The sequence below is a fragment of the Cucurbita pepo genome, chromosome 7 (genome assembly GCF_057944985.1).
Source record: "Cucurbita pepo subsp. pepo isolate OVF chromosome 7, ASM5794498v1, whole genome shotgun sequence".
NCBI lineage: Eukaryota > Viridiplantae > Streptophyta > Magnoliopsida > Cucurbitales > Cucurbitaceae > Cucurbita > Cucurbita pepo.
Window position 1 is genome coordinate 3,860,803 of NC_141804.1, and position 20,621 is coordinate 3,881,423.

A 20,621-nucleotide genomic window follows, 5' to 3' on the forward strand; every position below is an offset into this window, starting at 1 on the left:
AATTTGATATAAATCTTCAAATTTAGATTCTTGGTATTATGCCAAACTTTGTTTATTCAACCAATACTTAATATACACGTAAGCTTCTCAAGTCTTATTCGGTTGTCCTCGTCAATTATTCAACGCAATATTAGTAAAATTAAAATAAAATAACTAAATAAATAATTAAAAATAATCAGGGTGCTTAAAATTTCAATATTACATCAGAAAAATAAATTTCTGTGAAAAAATAATTTTATTTTTATTTTCCAAAAAAAAAAAAACCCTAAGAATATTCACAATAATACATCAGTCAATCGTCATCATTGCCATGTCATTCTGTACCCCTCCGCCGTCTGCAACCCGAACCATCTCTGCGTCAGTAATCTCAACCGATCATCCCTGACCTCACAAAACTTCCTCGGCCACTCCGGTGGCTCCACGGCGGAGTTCCCGAGCCCCGGCGCCCTGTCTTTAGACGTCGGATTGCCGGAATTCGTCCAATCCAAAACGTAAGCCGATACGCGCCGCCGGAATTTCAACCGAAATTCCGGCCACGCTTGGTACTTGTAGTGATTCACTACCGCCTCCTCTGTTCTCATCTGCTTCGATCGAAACTCCGTCCTCAATTGAAAATGGTGGATCACATTCACCAGCGATTCATCCACCGCCTCCAATAGAACAATCGATTTATGCCTTTCCTCTACTCTTCTCCGGCAATTGTAGCCCTGTGTTACGCCTTCCGCCGGATTCGAGATTCGATCCGACGGTCCGTAATCGTTGCACATGATCGTTACCATTCCGACTCTGTTTTTCTCCGCCGGAAGCAGAGATTTCAGCATCTCCTTCGATGGATTCAATGAATTCAACCACGACGGAGAGAAGATGAATTCGTCGACGTCCATGAACAGCATCCATTTACACGATCTCTTTGAATACTCAACGCTGTGAGAGAATCCAGCCTCTTGCGTTTTCGGCCAAATCCAGAACACGATTTCGATATTGTATCCTTCCTTATTCAATTCCTTCACCACCGCCGAAATTTCATCGTCGCTGCCGTTGTCGTACAAGATGAACTTCTCGATGCCGATTTTCGAGTAATAAATCACCCATTCTTTCAAGAATTTTCCGACGTTGTAAACCATCGTACAAGCACAAATAGTCGATTTCGCCTCGGTTTCTCCGCCGGCGATACGGCGTCGCGGCGAGTAATAAGCTACCGACGGAACGAGGACGCTGCGACCTTTGCCGTCTAGAATCTCGAGAGTGATTTTGAATTTCTGGTGATGATCTTCTTGCACCGTTAAATTGGGATGACGGCATCGGAAAACCTCCTGTACGGAACTGGTAACGGCGGTTCTAACGGCTTTATCGCCATCGCCGAACACGCATTTTAAACCAGTCGGGGGGCGGTTACTGCCTTGGCGATGGTTGACGCCTTTGACGAACAGAACGACGTCGTCCTCTGTTTCGAGAGCTTCATAAGCGAAGAAAGTCCACCTGATCAATTCCGGCATGGGAGAAGAAAACACCTTCTCCGGCGAGTTGGTTAGCAGTGGTTGAAAATACGGCCGGAGACGGCGGACACTCTCCGGCATAAGGCATTTAAACATAGCAGGAGAATTAAACTCCAAACTCCCGGAGAATTTAGCCGGTGAAGTATCATTGTTCTGAAACACACAGAGGAGACCCCGGAGAGAATCCGGCGAAGAGAGCGGCGCGTCGATTGAAGAAATCAAAAGAACCTCCCAATCGGGAAGAAGAAGGGAGGAAACCGTGGGGATAGGATCGAGAATGGAGGACACGTGGCGACTCCGGTGAGCGAGATTCTCCGGGAACGCCGCTTCATGGAGAGCGTAATGAGCGACGGAATTAGCAGAGTGAGAAGTAAGAAGGGCGGAGGAAGAGGGGAAAGGGAGGTCGCCGCCGTAGAAGAAGGCCTTCCGGGATAGTTGAAAGGCGAAGACGAGAAAGAGCGCGACGGCGAAGAGAAGAGTGGAAAGAGGCTTCCGGCGCATTGTTTTAATGGAGGCTGCGTCACAGCCGGCGCGGGGTGGGGGAGGAGAGTGAAGGGGTTATATATGAGGGAGGTCAGGACACGTGGAAGACCGTGATAGGCGGTCGTATTTGCCTGCTGGGTATTTAGTCATCCACATGGAAATTAAAAATAAGGAATGAATTTGGGGATTTGAAAAAAAAAGTAAATGCTTAAATATATTACACAGAAATTTCCGGAATATTTCCTTAATTTTATTACCACCTAATCTAATCTCACGCAATTCTTTTTTATATTATTATTTTTGTATTTAGTTTAATCAAATGCCATTTTCCAATTAATTTATTATTATTTTTAAATATATATTTAAGATTAGGTTTTCCTGACTGAGTTCGGTTAGGTTGGGTTGAAAATTTTTAGACCCAACTCAACCGTTCGTGTTCTAAAATTTTCAATCAAAACAACTCTTCAGCTCAACTTAATCAAACCATTAAAATCCTTTTTGGGTCCGATTGGTTTGAGTGGTTTAAATCATTTATTCAAAATTTTATTTTATATTCAAATAATCCTGGAATTAAAAAAAATAATATAATTATATAATAATGAAAAAGGTATAATCTGATTTTTGTTTATTTATTTGAATCTTGCTTTTTGGGTTGGATTATTGAGTTTTTTTGAACGTCTAATAATAACCTCGTATCAAAGTAAAGTCATGAGCTCAAAGTGGACAATATCGTACCATTGTGTAGACTTGTGATTCCTAACACTTATAAACCCATGATCTTCCACTAAATTACCTAATGTGGGTTCTCCCTTCGAACAAAGTACACTTTAAGCCTCAGGCTTATGGAACTCTCAAATAGCCTCCCCTTAATCGAGGTTGGACTCCGTTATCTGGAGCCCTCGAACAAAGTACACCCTTTGTTCGACACTCTAATCACTTTTGACTACACATTCGAGGCTCACAATTATTTGTTCGATATTTGAGAATTCTTTTGACTACACATTCGAGGCTCATAGTTTTTTTTTTTTTAATATAATAAACGTATGAAAATTAATTATTATTATTATTGAATATGTTAATTATAGAGAAATAAAGAGAAAGGGAATAAAATTAAGGAAGAAATAAAGGTAAAATTAGAATAACGTGTGCGATGGACAAAGTTGACTCGTAAAGGTCAAGGGTTAGAAAGGGAAAGAAGAGTGCCGGAGGAGCCCCCTTGTTTGGACGCGGGGTTACTTTGACCCCAGCCCAGCGCATACGCTAACATATCCAGTTTACCAACCGACCATCCACACACTAATCGCCCTATGTATTCTCAACCATTATCTAATATTAAAATAATAATTTTCCATTTAAAGTAATTACTTAACATATTTAATTATTATACTAAAATATGATTTATTCACTTCCAAGGTTCATTAAGTTGCCAAATTAGGGTTTATTAATATATAATTAATAATAAATATTTGGACACTTGGAAGAAATTATTATTATTTTTTTGTTAATTAAAAATTTAAATTATGTATTAATTATCCTATTGACTTGAGTTTATTTTTATTAAAATATTTTAAGAAAATGCTTTTAAACTTATATGTCAAATTCACGCTTACATAAGTGGTACAATATTTTAAAACTTATTTATTTAAAGATTGAGATAAGAATTTGAAGTTCATATTTGACACTTGATGTGACATCTGAATAACAAATGGATACATAAATGAATCGAGACCATATTTGAATGAGAGTATGATGACTAAAAAAGTATTATATATACCAACACGATGCATTTTTTTTATGCTCAATCATAAGAACTTCAAAACTAAGCTGTTTTGTTTGGAGGAATCTTATGTTAGGCGATCTACTGTAAATTTTCTTAGGAAACATGTGAATGAGGACAAAACATGCTGACATGTGTGTTGGTATGTGAGGATAGTTGTTGTAAATTTTCTGGACAAAACATGCTGACATGTGTGTTGGTCTATGAGGATAGTTGTTCTAAACTTTTTGGACAAAACATGCTGATATGTGTGTTGGTCTGTGAGGATAATTATAAAGTTTCTTAAGAAACATGTGAATGAGGACAAAACATGTGACATGTGTTGGTTTGTGAGGATAGTTGTTGTAAATTTTCTTAAGAAAGAGGACAAAACATGGTGACATGTTTGTTGGTCTGTGAGGATAGTTGTTGTAAATTTTCTTAAGAAACATGTGAACGAGGACAAAACATGTTAACATGGGTGTTGGTCTGTGAGGATAGTTTTTACTCTTAAAAAAGAAGAGTAAGTAACCATATCGTTCGAAATACATGGATCATTAGGTGTCAAATTCGGAGTCTAAATCGTGGACATGAGTCGTTACACTTGATGAGTTTAATATTTGTAACGACCCAGATCCATCGCTAGCGATATTGTCCAACTTTTCCTTTCAGGCTCCCCTCACGGCTTTAAAATGAATCTGCTAGGGAAAAGTTTCCACACCATTATAAATAGTGTTTTTGTTCTCCTCCCCCACCAATGCGGGACATCACAATATTTATCTACATCCATGGCTACCCATACTATCTATTTATCCTGAACTACTCCTGAGATTTAAGACTATTATCGTAGACCAATACAAATTTTTTCAGCATATCTTGTTCTTATTCATATGCTTTCAAGAAATCCTTAGTATCTCTCTCTTTTGAACGGGATGATATCAGTTCATTCATATATTTCTTCTATACTCGAATATACTCGAATTTAATGCATATATACTCGAGGAAAAAGAAAAAAAGAAAAAAGATCCAAATCTCTTGACTGGCCACAATTGTACATAAAGTTGGGTTGATTCCAATTAGCTTTATGGCATTCTCAAGAAATCAAGTTCTTATTAATATATGCTTTGATTGCCTACTAAGATACAACTCACATGCTAACTTCCCCCTTTTTTTTAATACACATCTCCATATTCCTAGCCCTACTCCTATGCGCACAAATTATGGGATCATCATTTTGGATATCAATCCAACTTCATCATTGGGGCATATATATCCCAATTGATTCAACTTATATCGACGATCCAAACGATCGCAACAATGACAAGAGCTTCAAGAATCAGTTGTTAACGGTGAAATGAGATAGTTTCAAATTTGAACAAGATTCGTTATAATCCTTATGGAGAAGATCGTTGTATGAAGATGAATAATCGAAGGGCTTCTATGGCTTGAATTGATAAATTCGGCGGGTGAGAGATTGAACGAAATAACCGGTCTTTTCTCATGGCATTGGTTTGGATCTTGACGAGAATTTAGATGTGTTTCAATAATGTGTTATCGATGTTGAAATTTTAAGTGTCATTGCTGTCAAGGTAAGTGAGAAGAGTGAGGATTAGACGAACGCCGATCTCGACAAATCCCCTAGGAACCACAGTGTTTGTCGACTTCGATGAAGAAGAAGAATAAGACGTGGTTGAATTTCGAGAGGAGTAGTAATACCCAAAAGTTACTTAGAGATTATACTCGAAGTCATAAGCAAGGGCAAAAGGAGGACGTCAATTGGGCTACGACAAGAATATTGAGATTTATGTCTGAAGTCTCGCAATGATTTAATTTTTAATAATAATTGTGAATATTTTGTTTTAAAATTTAATATTATTTATTATATGAAAAAATAAAGGTTATTCGTGAAAAAGCTGAAACAATATGAGATTGACATATTTAAAAGTTGGTATCTTATACAACTAGTTTGCATAAAATTAGATCATGAAATATTTAATCTCCTTAAATATTTGTTAATTAGGAAGATTATTTCACTGATGATTATATGCATCTTGATCTTAATCTGGAATAAGTTAGAATTTCTATTCACGAGGGCTTGTCCGTCTATTTGTATAATTGAGAATGACTATTGTAGCTGGTTCGATAGGCCTACCATTTTGAGTAATTAAATAGGGAGTTAAAAACATAATATTTCGAGATGAAATTCACTCCTTCCTATAAAAATAAGTGTTAGATTTTAGAACTTGAATAACGGAACTTTGCTCTCTTATAAATTGGTATCAGAGGATCAATTGTAGTTAAGGTGTAAAAAAATACTTAGGAATCATTTGTAAATGTGCCAGTTGAGTTTACTTAATTTTAAGTGAATATTGAAGTATTAGACAAGAACCACACTTTAAAGAACCGACGTTTTACTTGGTAATTACCTAATAAGGCATAAAATCGAGTAAATTATGAAATTGATTCACGGTTGTACATGAAATTTTAAAATTTACCCTTATACTATGAATTTAATTTGAAGGTCGTACGAGAATGTTTAGAGCATAAACCAATTATGAAAATGAAAATGATGAAAATGCCCGGCTATGCCTATTAGGATGTTTTATTGCTTTAGTGCCCTCTAAATGACCTGAAATTTTATAATTACGAAGGAGTTAGACTTGAGAATAACATTATAAAGTTATAATAGTTTTTTTTTTTTTTTTTTTTTTTGTAAGATGCACTATTTTGCAAGATGTCAAACTTTGATTATGCGGCAAAAGATTTAGGGGAATGACAGGGTCGTATATGCCGAATCTAGATTTCGAATCCTAGTCTATATCTCGAACATAGGTTTCTTTCACGTTCATATTTTTTATCCACCATGTGACTTAGTACATCTTTTTAAGAGAGTGCTGCACAGTGTTGTGTGTGGATAGCCCATCGAGATCCACTCTCATTAAACCTGTCCTAGGGTGAGGGACCACACAAGTGCACGAATCAGGGACATACAACATATTGATCAAGACTTTTGAACTCAGAACCCGACCACACAAGTGCATGATTCAAGGACAAGCAGCATATTGATCAAGACTTTTGAACTCATAACCCAAAACTTAGAGCTTCACGTGTATGCATTATGGTCAAGTTCAGAGTATGGTAACTTAACTTCAGCCATGAATACAATCAAGAGTCTACAACTTGGTTTCTAAGTATTTTTATACTCACTCAAAATTTTATTATCTTTTAGATAACAACTAGATGCTAGTCGAGGATGCAAGCGGTCTAAAACAGGTGGTCATAGAGAGACAACCTAGGTTTGAGAGTCACCACCGCTTTTATGACTTTTATTTCGGTCTTATTTTTGTATACTATTTTCTTTTGTATTACACTTAAAGTCTGCTTATTTTAAAAATCGAAAAACTTTACTATTTTTTTTTATTCTTCCCGAGTCAGCCTACATCACGATAAGAGAGATTCTAAATGATATTGTATATATTATAATGGCAACCGAAAAAAAATATATATTTGATGGTTGGCAATCATTCATTGGTTTGGTTAATAGCCTAAGGTTTTTCCATATTCTAAGGCTAAAGCAACATTAATTCCTTTCATTTCTTTATCATATAAATTTGCATCATAAGCTCCTCCTTAGTATTTCGGTCAAACACACCACCTTTCAATTTCTTTTCTAAACAAATCAATTATTGTCGAAATTCCCTCCGCCCAACAACGTTTCTCCACCCGTCCCTTAATTTATTATATTATATTTCTCATATTGATCGGTGATACATGTGAATTACTTTTAAATTGGTTATAAAAATTATATTTGTTTTGTTCCATAATTTGTTACACTTGCTATTTTCTACTCGGGTTTGAGAGTATTAAAATCCCATCATATTTGAGTCTTAAAGTGTGGACCAAAAAAGCACGTCGGGAAAATTCATCTGCGATAATGTTTTGAACTCATGAGCTAAAGAGAGATCAATATATTTTTTAATCATATAAAATATGTCATTGGCATCGAGATCGTATAGTGCTACAATTTCAATCGTATCAAATATTTTGACGATATTAAATTAATTAAAATGAACTTTAAAATATGATTTTAGAAGGGGTTGAATAACTCAAAATGGAAATCAAATAAAAAGCTTGGAAAGCAAGAATATCCACAAAAAGTAAAGTGGAATACACGCATAACAATGACACATGACACATCAAAGTTAATCACATTCCACATTATGATACAATGATTGGGCAATTATTAGTATATAATAATACTAAAAAATTCTATTTATAATTCGTTTGATATCAAACTCAAATAAAATAACATCAATTAAAAAATTGAGTACTTAAGTGTCTAAATACATGTTATGCATAAGTTACCACAATCACGAACTAAGCCACGAGTAGCTTTAGTTCTATAGTAGAATAAAAATGTAGAAAAAAAGTAGTTACCATAAGCACGTATATCACTATAGGTTATTTACACTTCAAACACAGACTTTTTAAATCCAAACTAAATATTATACGCTCCAAATGATACTTTTTTACTCGAACTAAACAACTCAAGACTCTAAACACCGATTATTTAACTCACATAATGAATAACTCCAGGAATTGAATAACTTTAAACTTAATAACTTTATGAGCATCCCATCAAAGACAGTAGGCTGCTGGATTTGTTATGGCCGACTTTCCTGAACAAAAAAATTAAGAACTTTGATGGAACAAAACCTAAATTTTAAGACTTAGATAGAGATAAAATCTAATGTGGTGGCGTAATTGCCTGATTCAAAATCATATAAATGCACCCACTGATGTGAAGTCTCTGGTTTTTAAACTGGTTGTGTTGCTAATCATAGTATATCCTACCCAGCATTCCTTCAACGCAGCTGATACTCAACAATTGGTATCCTTTGTTTATTTATTTCTTTTCCAATCCTTAGTACCTGTTTTCCATGTTGTGGTAAGATGGATTTTGCTTTCAAAAAATGAACTGTTTTTGAAACATTTATCATGGAATTGAGTTGAAGATGTGGTTCGGGTGAGATTCCATGTAGGTTGGAGTGGGGAACGAAACATTATGTATAAGGGTGTGAAAACTCTCCCTAGCAGATGCGTTTTAAAACTCCGAGGGGAAGCCCGAAAAGGAAAGTCCAAAGAGGACAATATCTGTTAGCTGTGAACTTAGGCCGTTACAAATGGTATTAGTCAGACACCGGCCGATGTGCCAGCAAGGAGGTTGAGCCCTGAAGGGGGGTGGACATGAGGTGGTATGCCAGCAAGGATGTTGGACCTTAAAGAGGGGTGGATTGGGAGGTCCCACAATGATTGAAGAAGGGAACGAGTGTTAATGAGAACGCTAGATCCCAAATGGAGTGGACTATGAGATCACACATCGGTTGGAGAAGGGAACAAAACATTTGTTTGTAAGGGAGTAAAACCTCTCCTTAGCATAGGACAATATTTGCTAGAATGTTCAAGGAAAGGTAGGGTTGCATTGGTTACTAATGTGTTGGAACTTGATGTCCTACCTGATACCAAAAGCCATGGAAATCTTCCCGTTGACAGGAAAGGCAGGATTAAAGCCATTTACATTATCCTCACTCATTGACAGAATAATTAAATAACAGAGCACAAAGAGTCCAAAGGAATTTGCAGAGGAGACAAAGGCAGAAGCATATCTATCAGTATAATGGGTTTAACTCGACATTTGTTCAAAAACCATGGTTTACATTTCCAACAGATCAAAAGGAGAACGAGCACATTTTGACTTAGGAGGTTCCTCCTGGTTTACATGTGCTGTCTAATAAAGAGCTTCATTCTCTTGGCATAAGGTTTCTAAACATTATTCAAGCCATATAACAATATATTCAGATATAAGAAGCAAAAAGGACAAGGAAAAATGAAAGAAGGAAGAAAGATAAGATAGTTAGTGGCCGAGTGCTTCGACTTTCTACACGCACAGAGCTTGAGGCTAAAATTTAACAAACAGCTACTTATATTTGATGAAGGTGAAATACCTGAGAAATACTTGATTCAGAGATTAATGAGGGACACCGTAAAAGCTGATGAAAGAAAACTGCCTCATATATGCCCCTCGTCTTGGAGTTCAATTTGAGCCCTGCGTTTGTCCAATTAACACCCAATGGTAAGCAAATAGGGCCACCGCTAATAGATATTGTCCTCTTTGGGTTTCCCCTCAAGGCTTTTAAAACACGTCTGCTAGGAAAAGGTTTCCACACCCTTATAAAAGATGTTTCGTTCTCCTTCCCCACTCATGTAGGATCTCACAACATTTATTTACAGCTGGGATTTTGATACAGTTCTTTTCACATCGTTTTAATTTTCAACAGACAGGGAAGTTACGGTACCAGGAGCACAACTGTGATGACTATATCTACAACAGAAAGGGTAAAATATTATGAGACATATCTAGACATAGACTTACCAGATTGAGCAGTGGAATTAGAAGGTATAGATAGCAGAAAAGAATCTGAATTAGAATAAGTGATAAGATAAGGACTACAAGGGGAGTAAGATTCGGATTACCTTGTTGATCGAATATCTCAAGACAAGAACATTGTTTGAGATTCAAATCACTCCACAAACAAGATCGATCATGTCTAGCTTGAATGATTCTTGTTGATCAAATATCTCAACACAAGAACACTTGATTGAGATTCGAATCACTCCACAAGCAAGATTGATCATGTCGAGCTTAAATGATTCTACATGCAACCTAAACTACATAGAATTGCAAAGAAACTTAGCCATTGGCTAAAGAAGAGCACAAATGCTTCTTTTACTACATTTTCCAAGTCTGCTTACAAATACAACATACAAGGCTTTATATAGCCTCAAAAATGAAACTATTAAAGGCATTCCAAGAGTTGTAACATTCATACTTAATGGCCATAATTAACCATTATGTAATTGTAACAGTAAATAAGAAGTCTTAAAATACAATAACTCTAAATTGTAACTCACATGGCATGAATTGAAACATGGCATGAATTGTAACACACCCAAAATTTATAACAATCAAACTTCATTCTTTTTCAACATGGCATGAATTGAAACATATTTTGACAATTTTGACAATCTTTTCTTCACATCTTCATTGAAGTATATTGTATGATTGATGTCTTTTGGTTCATATCAATTAGGCTTACTGATCAGTATATGTCAAAATTTGTATTGATGAGCCAGTTTGTATAATGTATTTTATTAGTGTTCAGAAGAGGATATGTAGACAATATGTATGCTGAAGCAAAAATTCAATTGTACTTTTAGATGTACTATTGAAATACAATGATGCAATGTTGCCAAATGAAAAAAGAAGATAAGAGGAAATGGCACCAAACCTCCCTAGAATTCAATATCCTACACATGATTCCATAGCAACCAAGTGTAATAGGCCTAAGCAGTTGTTTGGTGCGATTACATATATAACCAAAAGGAAGGATAAATGAAAATGGCAGCCAAGAAATTTTCTATACAGAAACATTTATGCTCCCAGCTAACAAATTATCTCACAACCATCGAAGCAATCAGAAGCATCAATTTAAATGTGGCAGATCGAGAGGGAACAAAGAGATTAGCTCATTTAGGGCATGTTTGAAAGTGATTTTGAAATAGTTTAAATCCCTTTTGTTACAACCAAAATCACTCCAAGCATGTGCATTCATTCAAAATCAATTTTGATGGTATGTGAATCCCGTTTAAAAGTGTAAAATCAAACATTAAAATGAATGGTATAAGACATGTTTTGGTTGGAGTGGTTTTAAACGTGATAAAAGTGATTTTAGCCATTTTAAAATCACCCACAAACACGTTCTTAATAAGTTGAGAGGTTCAAAACACCAGGACAAATCTCGTCCCTTCGCTTCACTCATCTATTGAGGTAACAACAAGAGTGAAAGACCTACCAATAACAGACTAGTGCAATGAAAATGAAATTGCAATACTCTGAAACAAGACTAGTAATTATTCGGTGGTACAAACCAATGACACAAAGTATAAACAAGATTGGAAATAATAAATCTCTTACTAGAAATGTATCATCTTTTTGCTTGCAACAACATTGAAGTAATTTGTTTGTCCATGACATATCCAGCATTCTCTGCTTCCTTGTAGATTTCCTTACACTTGGCTAACCTGCCAGCAGCTAAATAAATGGTAATCAAGTTCCTATATATACAATATGTAGGGGTAAAACCAGCTTCCTTAAGCTTTGCAAAGTATCTAACAGCCCTTGAAAGATCCCCAAGAGCAACAAAAAGCTTTATCACTACACTATAAGCAGGAAGATCAAAAGGACAATTTGCAGCCTCCATTTCCCACACTACAGATAATGCCTCCCTATACTTCCTCTCTGAGTATCGATTATGAACTAAAGCAGTGTACATAACCACACTGGGTTCATGCCCAGATTCAACATACCAGCTATAAAGTCTTTCAGCAATTTCAAATTTACCAAGCCTTGTGCTGACCTTAATGATAGCTGATGTATCTTGCTGGTTTAAATTCAATGCTTCTCTTTGTCCTAGTTCATCTAGTAAGGCAAGTACCAGCATGTTTTTATCAGGGTTCTTACCAATTTCCAATATCAACTTCACATAAACGCTAGGATCCAACATTCTCTTACCGTTCTTGGCAGCTACAAGAAGCTTCCAAGCAAGGCTTAACCTCCCACCTTTGATAAACCCTCTCATCATTGCCTCGAGCACACCACGACTCGCAAGTTTAGTGAACTCATCCAGGTTGAAAGGTATTTTAAGTTCATGGTTCCTTGCGAGGACCTCAACGGTAGAGGCCAAAACACGATCATCTGGATAGAGTCGAGGTTGCTCTTGTACCCAACAGAACGTCTTTAGAGCTCTATCAGCAAGACCCATATGACCTAGTTCCTTGATCGTTAACGACAGCGACCCCTTCTGCAAAAACGGAGCCCACCTATTGAGAACTTTGGACACATTCTCCTCCGGTTGCAGATCTCTAATCGCTCTTGCAAGGCCAATAAGAAAATCGGGGCGCTTATAGACTTGCTTAGACATCAGTGCACGCGAAGAAACCGCTGTTCTTGGGCGAATTTTAGGGTTAGGAAGTCCTGGTGGTCGTAGCTTGTGAGGAATTGGGAGAGGAAGAGGTCTCTCCCGGTTCAATTTACCAGGTTTCTGAGGAATTCTCCCTCGGAAGAGTGATGTAATAGCTTCAATTTCTTCCGAATACCAAACAATATCACTGTCGTTATCATCATTGGCGAAATAGTTATCCGCAGCGGTTTCTTCAAGCTCGTCAAGTTCTTCTTCCGGCGATCCGATTTTCTCACTCGGAATCAAATCTGGTAAGGATGTGTCAGGGTGAGGGCCAGAGGTTCGTTTCTTCAAGAATTGATTGACGCCCGGATCAGGGGGAAGCTTGGTCCGCCGTGGATAGAGGAGGTTTTTTGGTGGTCGCCTTCTGGAGTTGGTCTGGAAATGAGCCATCGGAATCTGGCAGCTAATTCCTCCATTTCGTTTCACCAGAATGGAAGAGATTGTAGTGGTTGAGAACAGGGAATCCATGATTCTGAGCTGCCAAGTTTTGCAGGTTGCAAATTCAGTTTATTTGCGCGCAAATGGGGAAGGAGGCACGTAATTGTAAAACTAGCCCCTCATTATTTTACCAGCGAAATCAATTCGGTTAAGCTTGAACATGGCTAACAAACTTAATCATTGGCTAAAAGAATGCGTCTTTAGGGTGATTTTATAGTTCCGACCCGTGGAGACGATGGGGTTCGTCCATGAATTTTCTTTCCTTTTGCCACATTTCGCTCGAAGGGTTGAAGGGAGATAGTGCATCAAGTTGTTCGCAAGGGCCAACTTGATCCTCCTCCCCAGGGATCCCAGATGAGGGAACACTAAGAGAGCTACCGACTCCAACTACCGTCCATGTACAATCCTACCTCCTTTACGTTCTTGACAGTCCATCTTTGTCTCAGTAGAGTCTTTCAGTGGCATGTTTCGGTCCTCTTTCCCATTACTTAGAAAAAGTGAGTCACTGGTTCAGGTACAAGATACTATCATTACCACCTGGACAATTAGATATCCAACTCGTAATCGTAACGACCCAATTGCAAGAGAAGAGCTCTACCAATTGAGTTACATCCCCTCAAGCCAAGTGGGGCCTGCATGAAGTAGTCAGGTGCTTCTTCTATTCTTTTATTCTTCAAATGCTCTTTCACTGCATTTTACGAGTCTACTTCACAATAAAACATACATAGTTTTACACGGTCCTAAAATGAAAACCATTGACCATGAGTCATTTTAAGATAGTAACATTCATAGTTTATGACTATAATTAGTCATTACTTAAATGTAACTTAGAGTAAATAAAAGCATTAAAATATGAATGTTGCCTCTTAAACAACATTTTCTTCACATCTTCCATGAAGTTTATTAGGCATGATTGATGACTTGGTTCATATCATTCTCCACTTTTTTTTTTTTAAGAGGATTCTTTCTCCACTTGATTTGAGACTTGATCCATCAACAAAGTTTGGAACCTTTTGATCGAATTCCATTGAATTGATTCTTAGAGAATTAGATCTAAAAATCGTCCATGGTTCAAGATGTACTTGCCCTTTAAATTTGATGGAGTTTCTATCTCTCGATTTGATTTTCACATGTCCTTCACGATACTCTACAATTTGAGTTAGTATTTTGATCTTAGTGGGAGGCATGAAAGCATTCTCTATCCTTCAATTTGAGTTTCTCATGACTTCAGAGTATAAAATCTAACGAATTTTTTCGTATTGATTTTTATGAGTAATGTTGATTCATACCGAGACGATCTTAATATCCTTGGTGATATATTAGTATTCATCAATATGTAGTATATTTTGAAGATCTATGGTATTGCATGAGACCTTTCCTTCATATTTGTTTCCTTAATATTGACGTCAATAATTAGTGAAGACAATAATCTTTGTGCTTTCTAGAAAAGAGTATGATTTTGATGATATTTAAAAGAAACTAGTCTACTCGCCCTATTAGTTTCAATAATTCTTAGTAAAAAGTTTGAATATTTTGTCCGTTAGAGTAAAGAAGAGAGTAGTGTTTGAGTCTATTTGGAATAACGATTTTGACTTAAACCAAGATGAATATAGTGTGTTTGAGAATCAAAACTAAACACATTTGGTATTGTTTAGTGTTTTAAAAAATCAAATATATACAAAGAAACAATAGAAGTGTAACTAGGAAAATTGTTGAGTGTCACGGTCATGCTTGTCTAATGTTGCCTATAGCCACATGGCAGATGTCTCGATTTTGCTTGTCCGAGTCGGTTGATAAAGACGTCAACTAATTGAGTGGGGAAGATGTCACAGTCATGTTTTTCCAAGACATGTTGCCTATGACCGCCTGATAGATGTCCCGATCTTGCTTGTCCAGGACATGTTGTCCATGGTTGCATGTCCATTCCAAACCCATTTTATATGCTTTCATCCTAGATAGGTTTTTACTGTTTCACATTAGGTCAATACAGGGGTGCATGATCGTCCACCAAAACCATGTCTACCCCCACTAGGGCTAAAATGCCCCAAAATGTACTATAGGGGATATGATTAGTTAGTTGTCACTTCTTCCTACCTTGAGTTTATACGCTATTTAAGCCGTCACTTCTTCCTATCTTGAGTTTATATGCTATTTAAGCCGTGGTTGTTTTCTTGCAATTCTTCAAACCATTTTCAAATGTATTTCCTCACGCACGTTTTCTGAACATTTTTCTCGCAACGTGACTCGAGGCCTTCACATACGCCAACGTAATCCGCGACGCCCGAATTTCTCACGACTAATTTATTCGCTTGGTTAGGACAAGTGCCGCATAGTCGCTATCCCGCTATTACAAGAGTGCGATTGTGACAGCTAACCTATTTGTTCTACACGTGCTCTTGTCCAATGACGTCTACCCGCTGTTACCTTCGCTCAACATTACATCTTTTCTGGTTTACAAGATTGTAGCCAAAGTAATGGAGGTAGATTTTGGATGTGTAAAGTGTCCAGCTCTTTAGAAGTGGTAGGATAATGATTGGAAGTACTAGTGTATGGTTAATCATAGTTCATACAGCCACCAATCAAATTAAATGATCATTCATTATTGACAAATAGATAATGGTAAATTTAATCATATGATTGATACTGCAACTTACACTAAGCTGGGGCAAACAAATTACTGTTCTTGCTGACATTTCCATTTTCGATAAAAAAAAGTCTTTCATGCCATTTTTGTATTCCACTCGTAATACAATACAATAGCAATTAAATGGCTCAATGAACTATCATCATAAGCATATTCAGCAGTTAACTAATATCAAGCCCTCCAACATTTGCTGTACACTAAACCATGTTCAAACTCATATTTCGTCTAAGCATGACATTTTTTTGACAGAAAATCACACAGTAGGGTGCATTTGGTAGAAAAGAAAGAGGACACAAAGACCCAAAAGTACATTTCGACAATGGGGGTGACAATCGGCACAGTCAGTTTATTATGCTAAAGCTTCAGTTCGTCAAATATTAAAACACACCACCAAATTAGAGAGATATAAAATCAATTACGAGGAAGATAATTTGACAGAAAATCACACAGTAGGGTGCTGCAATATATGACCCTGAATGTCTGACGAAGAAACTAAGATGAATTGATCGCATCCAAAAAAAATTTGATACAGAATATGATATATATTTGCATTGCACCGCATATCTTCAACATTAGAAAGTGTTATTTCAGATATCTTCGAGCGTTAAGGAAAGGCAGTTAGAAAGAAAGGACCTTAGAGATGGAGGACTGCCATTGATTTGGTCAAGCAGGAAGAAGCATCCATTTCATGAGTTACACGAGTTCTTGAAATGTGATTCCAGTCTGATACTGCGTTGGAGATGTCACACACTGTCAAAAAGTCCAGTACCTGGCCAAAGATTTTAAACATTTCGATCCCGAATATCAGGTTTCTATCTGCAACAAATGCAGCATTCCAGTCCATTGGCGCATCGGGATGCACTGATACCTCTGTCCAGGCAAGGTACACGAGATCTAACTCCCAGAGTTTCCTGATAGCCTTGTTTCTCTGCCCTATTTGTCCATCCCCTTCACACCAGGAGACAGAAAGCATGAACAATCGGCTGTTAGAGGATACTAGTTTGGGGTAGTACTCGTGAACGCGAGGTGGGCATGGAGATGTATGGATTCCAATCCAGAAGCCTCTTTCGATGTCGTAACCTGCAAGTCTGTCTGTATCAGAATAAACATAGAAGATCCCATTGCAAACAACCCCAGAACATATGATACCGAAATCTACAGGGAGCCTCTGAATTTCTGTCCATTTATTTGATGAGGAATCGTAAATCTCTCCAGAATCTAATGGCTCATCCCAAGATCCTCGACCGCCTATAGCAATAATCACAAACCTACGATGTCCTTTTGCACGAGACTGATCACTCTTTTGTCGAATGAACTTATATGACTTCCTATTAGACAACATTGAAACGGTATTGTCTTCCACAGGATTTCTGACTTGAAGTCTTAGTGAGAGTCTGTGTGGATCCTCATAAACATCCAAAGAGCCACCGGCACGTGATCTCAAATAACGTCTATCTTGCCAATTATGCTGGCTCTGAACTATCGAAAATTCTGAGTTTATCTCAGAAGTTCCCAGTATAGGCGTTGATCTGGCATGCTTCATAGACGCAATTTTGCGCCAAGATTTAGTTAAAGGACTAAACACTAAGACCCCTTTATGTGTCCTGAATGAGCTCTTATCCATTTTCCCAAAGTTGGTCAAGCTAGAACATCCTCCAACGATATATATATCATCCTGGATACTGGCTGTAGAGAACATAAATCTTCCCTTGAGAACATCAGCATTTATTCTATGCCATTGCTTTAGAGATACATCCAGTGCATGTATCTCGCTGGAGCAATAGCCCTCTTTAACAGCACCAAATAAAAATATCCATGGAGTCTGATATAAACATTCCCGTCTCATCTGTAAAAACCGAGGAGTGCTAGTCAAGTATCTCCATTTTTTGCACACAAGGCGAGCATTCATGAGACTCACAAGTGGGAGCCTCATCAAGCATATTTCCAGAATGTCATCAGGAAGAAAAATATGAACATCAATGTTTCTTGTAGAGTCTCGAAGTTCAGAATACTTTGGACTTTGTTTCTTACGAAATCTCTCCTTTACGCCATATGAGAAGCAATCCACACTATTTTCTTCATTACTGAATAATAATTTGTATCCCTTAGCTTCGTCACTAGCACTGGATCTCCTTCTACTGCCTGTGTCACCAATTTCCTCACCAGTGTCAGCACCGACTTTGCAACCTCCACCTCTACCATATAATGTAAGACATCTCAAAGATATTCCCCTTGAAATATCCTCTTCCTCAGCAACACCTTTGTGATTCTTCCTCAATTTCTGGCTCATGCTTCTCATGAGCCGTTTTGACATGCTTAAAGCCTCAAAATCTTGATGAATGTATTCCAATTCAGCTTGTGTATTGGATAACATCCCTCCAGATCTTTGAAGTAAAAGTCACTCTTCCCATGACCATATGAACCATAGGTCAAAATTCATACTTAGACACACTTCATTTTTCTATCTAAGACTCGAAGGACTGAACTGTCTCACACGAAAAACCACATAGCCGCACACCAAAAGTAGAACACTATTCCTTACTCACTTCTTCAAGTACCTGTACAATGTACCACGGTTCAATTGCAAAATAAGCAAAGAGAAAAAAAGGGGAAAAAATCCGATACCTAACCCCCTAACTTTCAAATAGCCGTGAATTCCTGGTTTAAGAACTCACAACTGCAGTCACACACAATCATCCAAGAACAGAATCACGAATTCCCTCGTTGTGACTGTTCACTCAACCTCACAACACAGAGTTGGAACAATTAAAGCGATGGAAATCTAAAACGCAGAACAAAAGCACAAATGAAAACCACGATCTACACAGACTAAAAAATTCATACAACAAAATCTCGACAGAACTACCAACAGTCAGTCAGTCAGTCATTTCAGATATTCTAATACCGGAGAGAGAATGGGAAAAAGCACACTCCAGATCCACCACATTCAGCGGCTAGAGCAGATTTAACACTTTCGAAGAACTATTCAAGATTCATAGCGCTGGAGAGCAACAACCGCCAAAACCCCAACATAATTGAAACACAGCAACAACAACAACAAAAAACAACAAAAACCGCCATTTCGTAGAGAATAAGACCGGTATACACTACAAGCGAGATACAAAACAAGAAAGAAGAAAAGAGGTAACTTACATTACGGGAAACGTTACAGGGAAGAGCAATCCAGGAACCGAACCGAATCGAATCAAAAGGAAATGAAAGGAAACATTAGAAACGCTAGTGGAAGAAAATTGAGGCGTAACAATGGAGGAAATTCGGGTTTGGTGAGAGTTCTGGAAAAAATTAGTAAAGGCGACGACGAAGCATTTGATCTTCAAAAAGAACGCCCAAGGAAGACGAGGGCCTCCATCATCATTAACTTCATCTCTCCTCTTCTAAATTCTATTGCTCACTTGTCGGGTATGATCCTCTACTACGCCTTTACTCTCACCTTACACTAGTCCTGAATTTGTAGCCGTCAGATTCGACTTGATCGTTAATCCGGCGCGTGGCCCCCACTGGCTGTTGTGGAGAAATAAATTCAAAGAGGAAAGGGAAAAACAAAAATAAAATAAAATAAATACAAAAACAAAAGCGTTTTGCTTTTTAATTTTCCGTTTATTTTGATTCCTTAAAGCTTTTAAAGTTTTCTATTTTAATTATTCAACAAAGAAATATTGTTTTGGTTCATCAATTTCTGCTAACTCCTTTAGTTTAAAATCATATGAATTTAAAAAATTATATATAGCGAAAATGGTTTAATTATAAAATATTAAAAAAAGTTAAGTGAACTGAAAATTGGTGAGAATCCAATGCCCCGAAAACCTAAGGGTTCCTCCGTAAGGTTTGTCCATGGAAGGTGAGTCAAGGCCTAAGATCAGGTTGAAAGGCGTAGTCGATGGACAACAGGTGAATATTCCTGTACTACCCCTTGTTGGTCCCGAAGGATGGAGGAGACTAGATTGGCTGAAGGATGGTTATTGGTTCAAGAACACAAGGTGCCCCTGTTTTTTTTCAGGGTAAGTAGGGATAGAGAAAATATCTCGAGTCAATGTTTGAGTACCAGGCGCTATGACGCTGAAGTAATCCATGTCATACTCCCAGGAAAAATTCGAACGACCATCAACAAAAGGGTACCTGTACCTAAAATCAGGTGGGTAGGTAGAGAATACCTAAAGGCGTGAGACAACCCTCTTTAAGGAACTCGTCAAAATAGCTCCATAACTTCGGAAAAAGGGGTGTCTCCTCAGGTTATTATACTACTTTTATTTACCATGGACGCTACCTATGAATAAACAACGAGATAGATTTGGAAGATATAAAATTAAGGTTGATTTTTTTTTTAAAAAAAAAAGGATATTAAAGATAAATAAAAGAAAGGAAAAGAGAGCAGCGTATTTAAAGGAATGTGGGCCTAGGCGGTGGCTTATGGGCCCAGTTTTAATGGGTTCATTGAGTGGGCCCTTTCTGCCCAGCCCAACTACTTGCTGCCTGAGCTGGATCCAGATTCCGGAGTTGGTTTGGTACACGCTGAAACCCTAAAATAATTATAGGTCCTAAATAAAGGACGATATTTAAAATAATTAATTATAAAATATAGAATTTAAGAATTAATTAAATTATAGGATTATAGAATTATAGGCATATCTAAAATTTGAGAACAAAAATATTAATATAATTAATTATTTTATATTTACTTTTAATTATAAAAATAACTTTAA

The 20,621-nt window shown here is 37.2% G+C and overlaps 2 protein-coding genes and 2 pseudogenes across 9 annotated transcripts; 1 reads left to right on the plus strand and 3 right to left on the minus strand.

The window, feature by feature from the left end:
- Positions 1 to 227: 227 nt before the first annotated feature.
- LOC111798803 (glycosyltransferase family 92 protein At1g27200) lies at positions 228 to 2,042 on the minus strand. Its single transcript, XM_023682137.2, has one exon. The coding sequence runs from the start codon at positions 1,995 to 1,997 to the stop codon at positions 303 to 305; it is 1,695 nt and encodes a 564-aa protein (XP_023537905.2). The 5' UTR covers positions 1,998 to 2,042; the 3' UTR covers positions 228 to 302.
- Positions 2,043 to 8,113: 6,071 nt separating this feature from the next.
- On the minus strand, positions 8,114 to 13,379 carry EMB975 (Tetratricopeptide repeat (TPR)-like superfamily protein). Of its 7 annotated transcripts, none has more exons than XR_015421599.1 (4): positions 12,368 to 13,379; positions 11,771 to 12,274; positions 9,741 to 9,841; positions 8,114 to 8,414 (listed from the first exon to the last, which is right to left on the minus strand). XR_015421599.1 is itself a non-coding variant. In XM_087125212.1 (2 exons), the coding sequence occupies exon 1, from the start codon at positions 13,284 to 13,286 to the stop codon at positions 11,781 to 11,783; it is 1,506 nt and encodes a 501-aa protein (XP_086981338.1). In that variant the 5' UTR covers positions 13,287 to 13,377; the 3' UTR covers positions 9,740 to 9,841; positions 11,771 to 11,780. The 7 variants fall into 7 exon arrangements, 1 of the variants encoding a protein (XP_086981338.1); XR_015421597.1 differs by adding an exon at positions 10,270 to 10,459 and having other exon boundaries at positions 11,771 to 13,377; XR_015421595.1 differs by adding an exon at positions 10,270 to 10,464 and having other exon boundaries at positions 11,771 to 13,377.
- LOC111798804 (uncharacterized) lies at positions 9,091 to 10,176 on the plus strand (annotated as a pseudogene).
- A 2,847-nt stretch (positions 13,380 to 16,226) lies between the features above and the next one.
- On the minus strand, positions 16,227 to 19,285 carry LOC111798943 (F-box/kelch-repeat protein At5g42350 pseudogene; annotated as a pseudogene). The gene is made up of 2 exons (XR_015421588.1): positions 19,054 to 19,285; positions 16,227 to 18,458 (listed from the first exon to the last, which is right to left on the minus strand). The product of XR_015421588.1 is annotated as an F-box/kelch-repeat protein At5g42350 pseudogene (transcript).
- Positions 19,286 to 20,621: the final 1,336 nt, after the last annotated feature.

Coding starts and splice junctions, on each gene's coding strand:
- EMB975 (XM_087125212.1), bottom strand. CDS start 13,286: ATGGATTCCCTGTTCTCAACCACTACAATCTCTTCCATTCTGGTGAAA.
- LOC111798803 (XM_023682137.2), bottom strand. CDS start 1,997: ATGCGCCGGAAGCCTCTTTCCACTCTTCTCTTCGCCGTCGCGCTCTTT.